The sequence below is a fragment of the Panthera uncia genome, chromosome D2 (genome assembly GCF_023721935.1).
Source record: "Panthera uncia isolate 11264 chromosome D2, Puncia_PCG_1.0, whole genome shotgun sequence".
Classification (NCBI taxonomy): domain Eukaryota; kingdom Metazoa; phylum Chordata; class Mammalia; order Carnivora; family Felidae; genus Panthera; species Panthera uncia.
Window position 1 is genome coordinate 71,262,683 of NC_064818.1, and position 18,263 is coordinate 71,280,945.

The window sequence follows — 18,263 nt, forward strand, 5'->3', positions numbered from 1 at the left end:
TATCACACAAACATAGGTTCCAGAATTTTGGAGGAATTTCATAAATCTTTTCAAAGAATGAAAAAGAGAAGAAAAGCTTGTGTCATTAATATATAATTCATTCTTTCCGGGAGAATATTAAATATCACCTGAGTTGTCTGGGAGAAGAACAGTACCGATTACACAACAGTCCCCTAGTATATCCAGACTACACTCTGAATGAGGCACCCATGCTTTCCAATAAGGAAAACTACACTGACTAGCAAGAAAAACTATATTCAAAAAGTACAGGAAAATCTTTCATTAAAAACTAAAATTACATCGGAGCACTTGGGTGGCTTAGTCAGTTAAGTGTCTGACTCTTGATTTCAGTTCAGGTCATGATCTCATAGTTTGTAAGACCAAGCCCCGTATCAAGCTCTGTGCTGATAACATGGAGCCTGCTGGAGATTCTCTCCTTCCCTCTCTCTCTGCCCCTCCCCTGATCACCCGCATGTACTCTCTAAGTAAATAAATAAACTTTAAAAAAAAAGAAAAAATACTGTTTCTATTAAAAAAATGAAATTACATTGAAGAAAACACAAAAATTTAACACAGGAAGACAACTGGCTGTTTCTTCCTTATTGAGGGAGGGTCCTGTTTTTGTTTTGTTTTTCTATGTTGCCTTTTTTTTCACCCATTTTTTCCATCCCCTCATGCTCCCTCCCCTCTGGCAACCACCAGTCTGTTCTCTGTATTTATGGGTCTGTTTCTGCTTTTGTGTTGGTTTTGTTTAGATTCCACACATAGGTGAAATCATATTTGTCTTTCTCTGACTTACTTCACTTAACCTAATACCCTCTAGATCCATCCATGCTGTCACAAATGGCAAGATCTCATTCTTCTTTATGGCTGAGTAATATTCCCACGTGTGTACGTGCATATGCATTTTTTAAAAAAGAAATTCTGGTTGTGACCCACTAACTTGCATGCTTATTTATTTTATTTTGGGGGGGGGTGCGGCAGAGAGAGGTAGGGACACAGAATCCAAAGCAGGCTCCAGACTCTGAGCAGTCAGCACAGAGCTCAACGCAGGCCTCAAACCCACGAACCGTGAGATCATGACCTGAGCTGAAATCGGACACTTAATTCACTGAGCCACCCGGGTGCCCCCACATGCACTTTTTTTTAATGGACAGGTAGAAGTAGGAGTGTGGAGAAAACTCCCCATTTTTTTACTCTACACATTTTAGAACTGTTTGTATTTTTTACAAGGTATATGCATTCCTTTTGTGGTTAAAAACATGAAGTAAGTTAACTATTGAATTCTAAGGCTCCAGACCTTAAGCTCCAGAAGGGCAGGGGTCATAGCTGCTTCCTTCGCCATTATAGTCCCCCCACCCCTCCATGAGCACAGACACTGGCTTCTGAAGATGTTTGCTAAATGCACTAAAAACCAAAATGCAAAAGAGCTACTTCTCTTGTTAAATCAAGTCATGCACTGTTGAGCAGTAGTTTTCCGTGGAAAAGCTGAGAGTCTGTCAACCGTGCAAAGGGGAAGGTATATGGCTTCCAGTCTGACCATATTTTGAAAAAAAAAAAAAACAAAAACGAACAGTTTTCTTCTCGCTATTGTGCACGTCGAATGTAGATACTATAAAAAAACATCGAGCACCACTGCAAGTACTGAGGGCACCAGTAAGTGCCCTTGCTCTCCCTCCTCCCACCTCCGTCTCCTCATGCCGGGGTCACAGGTCAGCGTCGCGTTTCCGCCCATCACTACCAGGTGAAGGGCAGGGTCCACCACTCATTTTCATATTCTTAGCGGAATCCTGCTTCTCCCGTCTATCTTCTCTGCTGCTGCGTGGCCTTCAAGTTTCCTTCGAGCTGCTTTGTATTCTAATATTGTTCCACGAACAACAGATGTAAAAGTGAAAATGTCTCTCAAAATCAGACGCTGGCATTCGGGTCGAAAACAAGCCAACCTTTTCAGTTTTACGGTGGAGGCGTCTTCACATCATCCCTACTCTCGCTCCCCCTCAGCTGTTTATCTGGTGCCATTATTTACATCGCTGTAGCTTTTCCGAAGGGCTCTGACACACTTCAATTCTTTTCTCTTTCTTCCAAGTAACAAGAGAACAATTTTTACTCACCTTTCATTAAACTCTCTGAATAAAATGAATCATAATGTTTCAAATTCACGTCTTGGACGAAACCTTTCACAGAGTTCATTGCTAGCACAGCTACATTCGAGTGCAGAAAGACTCCTGCACAAAACCATAATCTGATTTTCAAATGTCATTCCCATAACCCCACGCTTTGTCTTCCTTCTACACCTTGGTTACTTCTACCTATGAATGTTTTACATTTCCTTAGCTACTTTCTGGCACGACCTACAGGGCACAGGCAGACTCAAACTGCTTCTAGGTAGATGGAAATCTCGGGCAGACCAGCGCCGTATCACAAGCTGTTATAGTTCGGCCAACTGGTGCCTCATCGTTTCCCTGTAAACCAGCCCCAGGGCCATGAAAAACCCAGTGACAACAGGTCAACGAAGGGTGGTCGGAACATGAGAAGCTCAAAGCTTATCTCTGACACGAGAGGAAAACCATTATTCTGGCGAAAGGCCGAGATAATGGGTATACAGCGTGGCAGTGTTCCACAGCAAGTGGAAGAATCAGCTTATGTAAGGAGATCACCATCTAGGAGGTGAAGAGAAATACTAACACCATGATACTGTTGTTTGAGGTGGTATTGGGGATGGACCCTGGATTCTTAGGGCTTTGTGAAATATACAGGAATCCCGTACTCAAGCTGGACTTCTCATCGTAAGTTACAGGCATCCCCAAATAGAATTTCTTTCCCTTGTACAGCATGTTACAGGACAAAATCCTGTACCAGGATTGAAGAATCCTGCCATGTGATTTTGAAATCACTTGGCTGAGCCACTAGCAAGCATCACCCATTTTACAGACAGTGAAAGTGAAGCCCCAAGAAGGCTAATACTCTTAAGTCATACGACGAGTGACTGACTGACGTGGCCAAAATTTGAACCCAGATCTACTGACACCACAATCATGGACCTTGATGCTATTTCATAGCCGCCTCCCTTATTTTAAGTGATAAGTTCTGGGGTGCCTGGCTGGGTCGGTTGGTAGAGCATGCAACTCTTGATCTCTAGATTGTGAGTTTGAGCCCTCATGTTGTGTGTACCGATTACTTAAAAAAATATATTAAAAAATCTTTAGAAACAAAGTGGTAAGTTCTTATTAAATTTCAAAACCTATTTTGGGGGCGCCTGGGTGGCTCAGTCAGTTAAGCGTCCGACTTCGGCTCAGGTCACGATCTCGCGGTCTGTGAGTTCAAGCCCCGCGTCGGGCTCTGGGCTGATGGCTCAGAGCCTGGAGCCTGCTTCCGATTCTGTGTCTCCCTCTCTATCTGCCCCTCCCCCATTCATGCTCTCTGTCTCAAAAATAAATAAACGTTAAAAAAAAAAAAAAAAACCTATTTTGATACGTCATCTCCAAAGTTCTTTAAGAAACAAACATTTAAAACTAGGTCTCTGGAGGGGTGCCTGGTTGGCTGAGTCGGTTGAGGGTCTGACTTCGGCTCAGGTCATGATCTCGCAGTTTGTGGGTTCTCTGTGCCCCATGTCGGGCTCGGTGCTGACAGCTCGGAGCCCGGAGCCTGCTTTGGATTCTGTGTCTCCCTCTCTCTCTGCCCCTCCCCTACTCATGCCCTGTCTCTCTCTCTCTCTCTCAAAAATAAATAAATGCTTAAAACAATTTTTTAAAAAACGAAAAAACTAGGTCTCTGGATACTTACCTCTTGTGCAAATGACTCTGCCTTCTTTCGAAGGTCCTTCTCCAGTTGCAAGTTAACCTGCATCTCTTCATACTCTTCTACCGCCAGCATGGACACTGAGGAGAGGAGGAAAAGAAATGGACAAGACACAACACAGACTATCAGGAAGATGGGTGCAAAGCAGTGCTGAAGAGATTCTTTGCATCGGCACGCAAGCACCCTCATCCATCGCTGCTTGGAATATAAATTGATCAAACCTTTTTGGAGGACAACTCGGCGATGTGAATCAAAAATCCAAAACTATTCACGCTCTCCGACTCGACACTTGCACGTTTAGGAAGGTACTGATTCCCCCGAGAGAGCCAATCATGAACACGTCCAGAGGTTAAGCTGCGAGAATGCTCTCAGCATCACCATAGACGACAGTGAAATCATCCAGATGGTTTCATGGGGGACGACCAGTAGAGTATATAATTTACAAGAAATATAATTCTGCCATCGAAATGACATTGTAGAAGCATATTTCTTGAACCAAAAGACATTCGTGGTATTTTTTTTTTAAATGAGCGTACTTCCCTTTTTTAAAAGCTACAGATCGACGAGGCCTTTCGCAGAAGACGAAACGTGAGAGGCCAGTGAACGCGTGGAAAGATACTCATCTTCATTAGTAATCAGAGAAATGGAAAGTAAAACCACAGGCACCTTTTTATACTCACAAGGGGGAACTGGCAAAAATTAAGGAGAGTTACACCAAGTCTGGAGAGGATGAAGAACAGGGGAACAAACGCACTGCTAACCAGAATGTAAACCTACTTAGTAAGTCCTCTGGCATCACGCAGTGGGACAGAGGATAAACTTGTATTTGGCGTGGATCTTAGTGAAATGCTTGGATATGTGTGCCAGGAGATGCCTGTGAGAATTTTCATGACCGTCTGACTTGGAATAGCAAAAAAACTGGAAAAAAACCTCAAACATCCACCAACAGGATACTGGGTCAATGAATTTTGGTATAGACATTGAATGGCATATTGTGCAGCAGTGAAAATCAACACACCACACCAATGGCCTTCAGCAGGGATAGACCCCACAAACCCAGAAAGTTGCAGAAGCACACATGTGAAGGGATACCATTAATATAAAGTTCAAAAATATGCAAAATTAAACAACGTGCTATCTAGAGATATCTACATAGTTGGTAGAACTTATTATAAAGAAAAGAAATGATAAAAATCCAAGAGGTACAAATAGAGACTGATGTTCAGGGCGCTTGTAAAGTACCAGTGGGTAAAGAGATTATTTCTTTGCTGATACTTTCTTCGTCTTCCATAAATGTTATAAACACATTTAGCAAACGATTTAACAGAGAGAGCTTTCTTTACATTGGAAGAATATACACGATGTTAATAGCGCTTATCTCTGAACTGTAAACCTTGAAATTTTTTCCCTTTTCCTATTCCTACATGAATCTATACTTTCCACCAAAAAAGTATATTACCTGAATAAAAAGGAAAAAATATATATATGTGTGTATAATATATATAAATATATATAACATAAAAATATATATACACACACGTGTGTGTATATATGTATACATATGTATACGTATACATATGTATACATATGCACACACATATACATATGCATATATGTTGTTTTTAAGTATCTTCCATGTTTTTTTTTTTTAATTTTTTTTTATCGTTTATTTATTTTTGAGACAGAGAGAGACACAGCATGAACGGGGGAGGGGCAGAGAGAGAGGGAGACACAGAATCGGAAGCAGGCTCCAGGCTCTGAGCCATCAGCCCAGAGCCCGACGCGGGGCTTGAACTCACGGACCGCAAGATCGTGACCTGAGCTGAAGTTGGACGCTTAACCGACTGAGCCACCCAAGCGCCCCAGTATCTTCCATGTTTATAAAGAGAAACGGCCTCAGATCCATTCAGGCCCAGAGTCAGAGCTCTGAATGAAAGAATCAATGCAGGACAGACATCTTCAAAGGCAAGGTCCTGTCAAATAAGAGCAACGTGAAAGCTTTGCTACTTTTTGACATTTTGAGGCCTGTGTTGTTAAATAATGATATAGACAGGCCAGAGGGAGGGATGGCGGTGTTAGAAATTAGGCACAACATAGGTAGATATCACACTAGTCTCTCAATCTGCCTCTGGAGAGGTACTTTCAAGCCCGAGCTGAGTCATATCAATAAAATCTTTAAAAAGGCTCTCTTAATGGCTCCTTTCACACAACGTTCCGCCAGGACACTTCAGTCCTAACTAAGGACGGGTTTGCCGTGTAATGACATAGAATTTCAAACTCTGTATGCCGTAAATCTACTGCCTTCTCAGAGGAAAGACTAAAAGTCTTACCAAGTAAAGCAACAGAAGTGGTGGTTTGTGATGTGAATTATAGGTCCCTGAGAGCTAAATAATTTTCAAACCTATTTAAAAAAAGAAATTTCAGGAAGAAAACAAAGACGGCGGTGAGTATCGGAAGCCCTGGGCAAGATAATTGACTCTCTTTTCTATGTCCAGAGCACCATAATACAAAGTGAATTTGCACATGTCCTGGCCCTCTTTACTTGGATTCTGAAAGAAATTAGGTTGGTCCTAGTCATGCGTTTATTTACATAATCTCTCTCTCTTCCTAGATACAGGGTTCTCTGAAGGCAAGGACCCATGTGATTAACCTTCGTAGAACCCCCTGCTTCTAGCACAGTACGTCAAGACCATTACTATCTTCCTAAATGTGGAGACAGCCGAGCAAATGTCACAGTCTATCACATCTCCCACACTTAACTACGAGGTCATTTATTCAAAAACCTCAATTCGTGACACAAAGGTGGAGAACCACCACCAATCATAACAGGGAAGGCTGGAAGATTTCCTTTCAGTGTTATAGCTTCTGAACTAGAAATGAGAGTGAATGGGGGGGGGGGGACAAAAAGCTCAGAACTGTGTCTGCAGAACTCCACTTCGGCATCACTCTCTTGTCCTAAACCAGGGGACATTAAAAAACTGTCCCCATGAGACTTGACGCTGTGTTTCGTTAGCAAGGATTCTGTTTTCTTTAAAGGTAGCCTTTGGAGAAATTTCCTTCTCACCATGGGACCAGGTCTGCTTCTCCTGATCAAGAGGTTCATTTTTATGTGATTCAGATACATATCATGAACCTCTCATCATGCTGACGGCCGGACAGCTCAGAGCCAGATTTCAGGCACACAGGCAGGAATGTGCACGACTTCAGAGCAAGCATGTAATCTGTGTATCAGTATTTCATTTTACTTTCACTTTGCCCCATTTTCTACATCCTCTCAATTTAAAACTGTATCATATCAGGGCCCCTGAGTGGCTCAGTCAGTTAAGCATCCAACTTCAGCTCAGGTCACGATCTCGCAGTTTGTGGGTTTGAGCCCCACATCGGGCTCTGTGCTGACAGCTCAGAGCCTGGAGCCTGCTTCGGATTCTGTGTCTCCCTCTCTCTCTGCCCCTCCCCTGCTCTGTCTCTCTTTCTCTCAAAAATCAACAAACATTAAAAAAATTTTAATAAATAAATAAAATCATATCATGTTGCATGTATCTATGTAGATATCCTCATCTCTTTCAGATTAAAAATAACCTACAAAATACATAAATACTAGGGGAGAGCCAATATGGCCATGGTCCCAGGATACCTAGAGACAGAATAGTATTTTGGTTTAAAGTGGGTTGTAATTTCCTCAAGCAAAAGCACTTCCTAGAAGTCCCAAGACTCTAAGGTGGGTGATAAAACAACGGAAAAGAGAGAGACTCATTGCTAGAAATCGGGAAAAAAACACTATTCTTGCTACAAGATATTCTTGCTACAAGAATCTTTAGGCACAAGTATAAAACAACACAAAATGGATGTAAACCAAATAAATTACATATGTATCGGAGAAAAAAAGACTGGAAACACGTACCTCTATTGCATTTTTCTAAGACTCTTCTCTGTTCGAGAACTTCTGAATTCAAAACATCTTTTTCTTGTTTAACTTTATTTACCTAAAATTGTGAGATTGCGGGGGAAGGAAACACCCAACATTGTAAAACACGACATATGGTGATGTGCAACACTCAAACTGCTGTCCAACATTCAACACAAAGCTACAATTTAAAGCAGTCATTGGCTTTACCGTGTTGGGCTTTTATTAAGGTCCTTCTTAAGGCCTCAAAGGTAGCTATTTAAGTTAGGATATACATTTGGTAGAGAACTTATTTACAAATTCCAAATGGCACTGGTCCCTAACAATGTAAATGGCTCATATTTTAAAATGCAAAAATCCAATCAGAAAGCACCCAGAAAATAGAGGAATCATTTGGTCTGAGATCCAATACTCAATTTTGGTATTCATTTCAAACTCTGATGACATTTGGCTTAAGTAAAACGTACATTAATTTTTTTAAGTAAAAAAACACCTTAAACTTCGATGACTTTGGGCTTGAGTAAAACACACATGAAAATCTTCCCCCAAAACACATTTCTGAGGTAATTTTGACATCGGTCAATAGGAAAGAATATCATATAGGACCAATTAAAACAAAAAAGAATGTGAAGTTACATCTATCAAAGAGGATAAATCTCAAATGCGTTATATTGAATTTTAAAGAGCAGGTACATTTACATCATTTAAAAACCCTCGAAATACTATTTATTATAGCAAAAGATGTAAATACATGCACTGGAATGATAAAAAACAAGTTTAGAATAATGACTGTTTAGGGAAACAGGGCAGGGAGGGTAGGGATTGCAGTCAGGAAGAAATCCACTGGGATTTTCAAGACTACGTATTAAGCCAGGTAGTAGGCATATGGATATTCGTTATTTTGTTTTTGATACTTTCCACACGTCTGAAATAGTCATAACAAAAATAACTTCTGAAAGGGCTTCCGATAACACTTCTAAGTGGGAGGGGGCAGGATTATCAGTAAATAATCATAATTAAGGAACAGAGTACATCAAAACGTGTGTGTCTCTCTCCTATGGTTACAGTTAAGAAACAAACTAAGATCGTGGTCCTGGAAAAGGACTGAATCAATCAGCATGCCAGAGCCTGTGAACTGGTTGCTTTTAGCATAGATTAGATTTTTTATTTTGGTTTGAATTAGTAACTGGTATAAGATCTCCAACAGGAATCCCACTTCTAAAATATCATCACCCTTCGTCTCTCTCGTTAGGATGTCTTGCCACAGTAAGGAAACCGGAGCGAGGCTGAAACTGGTGGCCACTGCTTCCCAACATGTCTCCCATGATGGCCCTTAAGAAAACGGTCAGATACGTTGTGCAAACTTAGGTAACTGGATGAGGCTGCCCACTGCAGGGATCGAGGCCTTGGCATTACCTGTAAGCCATCAGAGAGATAGCTAGGTGCTGGAGTGTGTGGGTTTGGAAGCTTGGGCTGCAGAATCTGGGAGCCACTCACCGACACAAGCTAAATCAAGACTTCAGTTCCTCGAAGCGTCGTGCAGAGAAAGGCAATTATGTGCTCCTGCCCCTCAAGACCATTCACACGGAAAAATAGGAAGATTCTCCAAACACCCACTTGAACCCATTCTACCGCCTATCACGTGTGCTTATGTTGGAGGCACACAAGGACAGCCCAACTCGGCCAACCAGCTGATGGAGAAGCAACACACTTCTTCACCAGCAGCAATAAAGTGGAGGACTTAAACTGCAGGTGCCATGCTTACAAATCTGTCTCACACGGCGAAAGACGGGGGGGCAAAGGGAGAGCTTCATTGCTATTTTGGTGCTTTATTTACTGAGCTAAGTAGTGAGGATACGAATGTTCACGATCTTCTTGTCTACGGTGTTTTGTATGTTTGAAACAGGGGGCAGAAGACAAGATTAAGATTAGTACATGGTTCTCGTGTCCGAAATGAACTCCCAAAGGCAAGTTTTTAACTTAGCCGGTCTCCAAATGCCCTGAAAACACCAAAAGGCTTGCCTTTCGGGCCTAAGATACGTACTTCTTCAATTACTTCTACAAGTTTGCTCTTGAGATTTTCCAATTCGATGGCTAATATCTTCTTCTCCTCCTGAACAGATACAATTTGATCTCGAAGTTCTGCGTTTTCAAAGCAAAAATAAAAGGGGAAACAATATCAACGAACTTCTTCTTAAAAGAAGAAATCAATCCTGTCAAAAGAATTGAAAATGCCAGTGCACGTGTAGCTTATGGTCAAGGTTATTTAACAATGGAAACAAAAATGAAGAAGCAGAGAACAATGGAAATCTCATTCTGTGCCCCCGTACACAGCCACAGTTATTAATAATTTTATATCTCGTGATCTCACCATGTCCTTAAATATACTAGATCATGTTTTCTTTACATTCTATCAAACACATATTTTAGAAAACTACCTGGCCTTTGAGAAGTAAATTTTTTTAAGATTTCAGGGAAACAAATTAAGGCACTGTACTAATTTCCTCTTTATTTTAAAATGGCCATGGGCTCTCGTCACAATACAATAAACAATTGGGCAGCTGATAATTTGCAGATTTTCATTTGCAGAAAAAAATCCTGACCTGCTGCCAGTGGATAGCCCTCAAATACTATTTGAAGTGACTCAAAATACAACCTCTTTGAAAAAGGGTTAATTCTAGTAATTTTCTCTCCAGAGTTTTTGGTGCATGGTTTCTTAAGTTATTTCATATTTATTATTGGGATTTAACGAAGACTGGATTACCAAGATGGAAATATCAGCAACTGTAAGTGCAAATGCTTTTGGTATTAGATGAAAGTTATTTCCACCACTCAAATGTTAAAAAATATATATACACAGCTTAGCACCAAGTACTTAAATTGATACCCAGGCCTACAGTTTTGTGATTTGGTTTTTAACTGCGTTTAATTTCTTACCCTTCTCCAAGAACAATAAAAAAAAAACCTTCTCTGGGGTTATTTACAAATGGGGAATCAAACTTTTACATGAACCCAGCTTGAAGGAGTTCTCAGACACTTAATTTCAAAATCACGGTCTCCACTGGGTGGCTAATCCTGAAGGAAGAACAAGAGACCAGATCATCCAAGACCTAACAGAAGGGGAAACTAGGAACAAAAGAAAATCCTAGACATTTCTTCTCCTTCTCCAACCATATCAATATTATTCTGTCTTAGATTAAGGGGGTGGAGGGTCAGGTAAGGATGGCTTTCTTCTTACTCTTTTCTTCCTACTTGCAACTGAAGTTTTATCTGCCCAAGAAACTAACGAGTATTGCTTTTGACATGCGCCGAAGGCTAAAATGCCCCAGAAGCCACTGAGCCCCAGACTGCCTTCCTGTATCATTAACATAAACAGCGTGTACATATAATTATATGTATATATAATCATGGATAAAATTAAGGCATATTTTTAAAATTTTATTTTAGAGAGAATGTACGTGAGTGCGGGAGAGGGACACGGGGAGAGAGAATCTTAAGCAGGTTCTACGCTCAGGCTCAGTGCAGAGCCTGACGTGGGGCTTGATCTCACAACCCTGGGATTGTGACTTGAGCCAAAGTCAAGAATTGGACGCTTAAGTGACTGAGCCACCCAGGTGGCCCCATTCTTTCTTTCACTTAACAAAAACATCTTAACTATAGTCCATGTTTTTAAGCAGTTTTACAGACTAGCTGTTTCTATCAAGACAATACTTTCAAAAGCGCCTAATCCCAAACAAGAAAGTCGTAACACACCAATGTCACGTCCTGTCGTGATTCTCAAACCAGGCTACTCCCTGGAACATTTAAATCAGAAATGTTTTGAGGCAGAACCCAAGTTCTAAAGTTCTCCAGTGATTCCAATGTACAACCAGGGTTGAGAAACATTATCAAAAATATGCTCGGTGACTGAGCCAAGAATACCACCTTTGATCTGCTTCTGACACTGTATGGAGACGCAAGTCTCCGCGGCACCCTCTGGATCTGTGCTGGCATCTTCGTCATCGATGTTGATCTCTTCAGTTATTACATCTGGTCCCAGCTTGGCCATGTACAACATGCTGATTCTTTTCAATGTTTTATTTTCTTTATTTAGCTGAGGCAAAATATAAAAACAGTTATTTTAACAGCAGTCAAATGAGTGTCTTGGATTTTTAAACAATAGACAGATTAAGTGTATTTCTGTCTTCCATATTCATCAACATTCACAGCGTGAACTAACAATTAGAAGATTCATTAAGTAAGGTTTTATTTACACTTTTTTAATATTAAACTTATTAAAGTAAGGCCTGATGCCTGGATGACTGCCAGCAGCCTGGGAAAATCCTAGCTATAACTGATAATATAAGAGAACTTAAAATAAAACATCAGTATAGACTTTGTTACGTTAAGTAAGACCTGATGCCTGGATTACAGCCAGCAGCATGAGAAAATGCTAGTTATAACAGATGATATAAGAAGAATTAAGATAAAATACCGGTCTAGATTAAATCAGATTTCAATTTACTTCAATTTAATTAAGGCATTTTGTTTCAAAAAAATGTTTTCTTTGCTGCTATGCATACCCTGTAAATGTTTGTTAGCTCAGCCCTCTCTTCTCTGGACACTGCTACACTCTTCTTCATTGTTCGGCAGGATTGCTACGGGAACAACCATGTTCCCCCAGAGCACACCCTATCCCTTTGGCCACAGCTAATCAGTCCACAGATTAGGCACACGAGGCCAAGCTTGGTCAGATGGATCCGTTCTCCAGAAATCTGGAGGCTGGAACACGGAGAGGAGTTTCCTTCCACACGTCTGCATGTACAGAAACTATTGGCACCCACATTCCAACTCTGAATTGAGGAATAGAGGAAGGGAGTCCATAGCAAAGCCAAAAATGGAGCTGATGTGTAGAGACAGGCAGAGGAAAATAATGCAGATGGGTTTCCCACAGGGCTCCAGTCCATTCCTGAAATACTCTCCTAGCTCATAGATTCCATGGGATTCTCCAATATCCCTCACTAACAAATTCCTACTTTTCTTAAGCCAGTTCAAGATGTGTTTCCATCTAGAGTTCTAATAATACACAATGGAAGAAAGCGTAAGATATGTTTCTACTATCTCTATAAAGACTTCCAATTCACAGCAAAGAAAAGAAATCCTAATTCATTAATGTATTTGTTACTCCTTTTGCAGAAATTAATTGCTTTTTAGTTTCAGTTGCTCAACTATCATTGCCTTCTTTGGTTCATGTTTATGTCCATATGAATATTAGTACAAAGCACACACAAAGAGTAAACTTGGAGGAGGGGAGGCGCCCTGGTGGCTCAGTCAGTTAAGCCTCCTACTTCGGCTCCAGTCAGATCTCAGGATTCGTGAGTTTGAGCACGGCATGGGGCACGTCGGATCCTCTGTCTCCCTCTCTGTCTCTACCCCCCACTTGCATGTGCGAGCACGCTCTCTCTCTCTCAAAAATAAACATCAAAAAGAAAAAAAAAAGACTAAACTTGGGTCCAAAGTCCACAGAAGGAAAATACGGTTTTCTCATGTTTTCTCTTCTCAAGACTGCAAAATAAAAGGTCTTCTCTGAACATACGAACATTTAGAGATGAAACCATGTTTCTTTCACTAAGGGCCAATGACCAACACGACAAGTTGTGAATTTCATAACTGACACTGGAAATTAATACAGAGACCTAGTTCAATGGAAAGCTAACTCCCCTTCTCCACTAATCACCTTATGTCAGAGTAAGCTGTGCTCGTACTTGTCAGGCTTTGGCCCTTCATTTGTGGTAATTAGGACTCCTTGGGGAAAAGCCCAGACCATTTCAAACTGGGAGATCTGATTCTCACCCCAATAACATTGAATCTAAATATATCTTAAGTAGCCTGGTCTGGAGCACAAGAGGTTTCCCTGACCTCTCTGGGGAGTCAGGAAGAATCAATCTGTCAGAAATGGCTATGAACTCTTCTGCAGATTCTCCCTGGGAAGCCCAGTGAGTTCTATTTAGGGAATCTGACACAGCCCTTTTCTTCCCTGTCCCCAGCCCACAGTTCGGGCTTCTAGCTCCCCAAGGTACATTACAGGATCAAGAACTAGATGGGAGCCCGTCCTCTCTCTCAGCCTCTCTCTTTTCAGATGAAACATTCAAGTGAAGACTGCTGTGGGTTCTCTGAACCATGAATGCTACAGAGTAGACCTATGCTGTGCTCAAGGATCATGGTCAATTCCCGGACAACACCATCTTTTCTGAACGTTAGGAGGAAATAACAATTTAAGGAAAAGGTGAAAAAAACCCTCAAGCCTTCATTTGTAATTCTGCCTCCTACCACTTAAACTAATGGTTTCCAGCTCTGCACATTAACATCTCTAGAGAGCTTTTAAAAACTCTTACTGCACAGGCTTGCAACAGACCCAAACCTCTGGGAGTGGAACCCAGCACAGTACTTTCTCTGAGTCCTTGGGTGACTCTAATGTACGTCAATACTAAGAATCTTTGATACAGAGAAAGGCAATGTGTTATTATACATTTCTATAAAATCAGCAGAGTCAAGAATCCTGCTCTGTAATCAAATGTTTCTGCCTCTAGAATAACCTCATCTTTCAGGGTGACAGTTTCCTCATCAGCGAACTAAGGAGAAAAACAGCTTCTACTCCATAATGTGAAGATTGAAGGAGATATTACATATAAAGTATTTAACACAGTGACTGACATGCAGTAAAAATTCAGTGTTCGCTACTCATTCTTACAAAAGAAGTTTAGTTTGTGCATCTGATTTTTCTTTGGAAATAGTCTATCAGCTCGTTTTCTTCAACCAAGATATACATCCATGATCCATGCAATTTTTTCTTCCTCCAGGATACTCACGAAAGCACAAAAATGCTAAGTTTTGCCATCTGGTGCTTAATACGTCAGCTCCAGGGCCACCATCACAATAATAATAACCTGATAGTTAACAGTCCTACCCTCAAAAGAGTTTAATGCCTCTCTCTATCAAGTCAGGCACTAAAATCCACCAGCCCTTGGCTGGCCATACTACTCTATTTAACAAAGTTACTAACTCAAGAAGAAAGCCGCACACTGGGTGCCTGGCTGGCTCAGTAGGTAAAGCATGGACTCTTGATCTCAGGGTCATGAGTTCAAACAGCACATTGGGCATGGAGCCTAGTCACAAAAAATAGAAAAAAACAAAAAAGCCACCTAGAAAATTTCAAGTCTTCTCTGAAACATCATTCTCATGTTTCGGAAGAAGAAACGTAAGATTTATGTACATAAAGATCTCATGACCATGCTAACTGGGTATTTTTGGAAACTCTGAATTCACAAATTTTGGCTATGCAATTTCACCGAAGTTATTATTCATCAAGTTATATATGTTAACGGCATGCTAACTGTTTTTTGGAAGCATTCTAAGTCACAAAGCAAAACTAAATCTTTTATAACCCTACAGTAACAGAATGCTCTACTACATTCAAATTTAGGTAGTTTTCATATTGGGTGCAGCATAATGAATATTTAAAGATACAAAATAAGCAAGTTAAACAGATTTGGGCCATATGGTTTAAATAACTGGTCCACATTTATCAGGTTAACCTACACATTTTAGCAAAGTACCCACCCTTGCTTTTAAGAACATTATGCAAATTGCACCTTAAGAACTAAACATTCCATTTGTCATTAATTTGAAAGCAAAGATTCAGGAAAATAAGAATAAATTTGCAGAAACTTTGCTGCTTTAAAAATGGAGCCTACCTTCAAAAATGACAATTGGGATATCTAAATCAGGATGTGTGGTTTATTGATCATACATATAGAGAAGCTTCCAAACTTTGCATTCAAAGCTGTAGGATCTTCCAGATCCAATGAGCACATCTATAGGTTTTGTTGACTTGTGTTTTTATTCCAAGTCCCATGAAGTCACATTGTATCCTCAAAAACAAACCGTATGTCCATTTTCAAAAGACTTCATAAAGAACAGAGGACAAATGGCAGAGGGAAGGGTCCCATGGTCAAGACTAAATTACAAAACTGACCTTTGAGATTAGCAACACAGTGGTTCATAACCACGGATGACCATAACAGTCACATGGCAGCTTTCTCAGCCCACACGTGGCCACCAGTGGGTGTAGGGTATTCTTAAGAAATCAACCATCGTCTACCCTGACACTTAAGACAACCATAGCTCAGAGAGGTGCATTCTCTTCCTCAAAGTCACCTGTTAGTTAAAAACAGAAAGGCAGGAATCAAATCTTTCTTTAAAGAGATCTATACAGGGGCACCTGGGTGGCTCAGGGGGTTAAGTGACCAACTCCTGATTTCGGCTCAGGTCACGATCTCGCGGTTTGTGGGTTCGAGCGAGCCCTGCGTCGGGTTCCACATCGACAGTGAGGAGCCTGCTTGGGTTTCTCTCTCCCTCCCTCTCTCTGCCCCTCCCCTGCTCATGTTCTCTCTTCCTCTCTCTCAAAATAAATAAATAAGCTTAAAAAAATAAAAACAAAAAAAAATAAAGGGGCCTGTACAGACCCATGAGTAAAGTGCATCACGAAAAAAAGAAAAGTCCTCCCCATTCTCCCTTCAGTCCTCACTCTAGTCTATCCTGTCATTTAAGAGGAGACTACAGCAGTCCAGGAACCAGAACTAACCTGCCCAAAGTCAGTCACATATGCCCAAAACGACATAAGTGGGAATGAAACCTGTATACACCGCCTCCCAAACTGCTGCTCTCCGTGAAGTCTGCCCATCCTGAGAGTCAGTCAAACCTTTTCGTTCCACGTGTCCTATTGGCAACAGGAATACTTAGGCACTTATGAATAGCGAGAGGAAACACAGAGACCATCCTCAGCCACTGCAAATTCGGAGCAGCTAGTGCGCTCCGACTACATTTTTCTACTTGTTCCAAAAGAAGACCCTCAGGACTTGAGAAGAGAATTCGCAGTTTTGTGGACCAGTGAACACTTAGCGGCGTGTAGCACGGATGCAGCGGGGGGAGAGCGCTCACATCATCATCGTTTTGAAAGTGAAGGCCCGCACTGCTACGTATTCTTCAGACACAGATAACAGAAGGGAAGTTGCATGCACATCATTTATATTCTGAGGCTCTGGCTGCATTATCTTGTGAATCCCAACGTAGTGTCATCACACAAACAATTAAGCAAACACCTCTAGCAAGCACACTGCTAATGCATACAAATTAAATAGAGAGATATACAGACGGACTGATGGACTGATTTGCAGAATTTCAGTCACATCCAAAGACACACTTTGGAGGCACCTGATGGGGAAGAGGGGAAAGACACACAACAGGCAATTACTAATGATATTTGGCTAAAAATTGCTGTCATCCATTTCCTGATGAAGTGGTTCAGATGCATTTTACTCAACCCAAAATACGTAAGACGGAGATAAAAACATTCTTTAATAATAATGTACTTCTGATGAGACAGAATATAGAAAATTACACTCTTGGTAAATTCATCAGCGAGAAGCAATCAGCAGAGCACTGGAGGTCACCTTTAGCATATGCCCTCACTCTGCTTTCACAAATAATCACCTGAAATATAAGGCTGGAGGCTGACTTTTTCATCTAAATCAAACACGAAACACTCACTGATCCTTTACGTCCCACCAGGTTAGTTTTAAACTTGGTTAACATTTTCACCCAGTGCACAGACATCTAGGAAGTCCAGCTGGAAGAACTCCTCTGGGGCCATTTTTCACAGGCAAAAAAGCACAAATGCTGAAATACATATAAAGAAATGCCCCCTGTTGCAATCATAATAACCTATGCAGTAAGATATTTCCATAAGCCGCTTCCAGGAGTCTGAGAACTTATAACACTGTCCTCATCGTCAGAGTGGAGACAACGGATTAGAAAACCAGAGGGGCAGAAAAGGGCAGAGGCCACTCTTCAGAAAAGCACGTTGAAATTAAAAAGCTCAAGTAGAATTCCCTTCTTTAAAGAGTCTCACCTTTGTTGCCAAAGCTTCGGCGCTTTCTCGACAGGTCTTCTCTATTTCAAGATGGTTCTGCATAAAATTGACTTCCTCTATAACCATGTGAGAAACTAGGAATGAGGGGAAAAAAGTCTCAGCATTCAGAGATTAGTCAGTGATTCCAGAAGCCCACACATTTCGTCCCATGACTCAGAATACTTCAATTCTTTAGCTAGCCAGACCTTCATCTCTCATGGAAAAAAAAAGTGTTGAAGAGGCTGTCCTGATTAAATCTTAGCTAATATATGAATGTGGAAGGGAAAAAAAGAACACAAGGAAGAGGCTTTTATTGCCGGTGCACACATTTTAGGAAAGCTAGTTAGGAAGTTTTTTGAAGTGTCTGCTTCCCATGTACCTGTGCATGCAGCCAGACACGTCCACGAATTTGGACGACAGAGTCTGTCCTAAATAAAAAGTGGCACACGTGATTTCCTTTGCATAACAGGACAGAACACGTGGATCTAATAAGGAAAGCTAGCAAAAGAGACATTTTTTAAAAATAAACCTCCAATTGATCTCTTTAACTGGAGTAACGGATGTGGCAGCTTAGTGATGGTCAGTACTGTAACAGCAGTCTTTATCAGGGAC

General features: G+C 41.0%; 1 protein-coding gene across 2 annotated transcripts in view; it reads right to left on the reverse strand.

The window, feature by feature from the left end:
* The window catches only part of SHTN1 (shootin 1), a 101,381-nt gene that overhangs the window by 49,903 nt on the left and 33,215 nt on the right, over positions 1 to 18,263 (reverse strand). For both annotated transcript variants that reach the window (XM_049646507.1, XM_049646508.1), the window contains exons 4-8: positions 17,652 to 17,746; positions 11,627 to 11,795; positions 9,747 to 9,844; positions 7,700 to 7,781; positions 3,784 to 3,878 (exon numbers count right to left, since the gene is read on the reverse strand). In XM_049646507.1, coding sequence (XP_049502464.1) covers positions 3,784 to 3,878; positions 7,700 to 7,781; positions 9,747 to 9,844; positions 11,627 to 11,795; positions 17,652 to 17,746 — 539 coding nt within the window. The remainder of the gene's footprint in view (positions 1 to 3,783; positions 3,879 to 7,699; positions 7,782 to 9,746; positions 9,845 to 11,626; positions 11,796 to 17,651; positions 17,747 to 18,263) is intronic.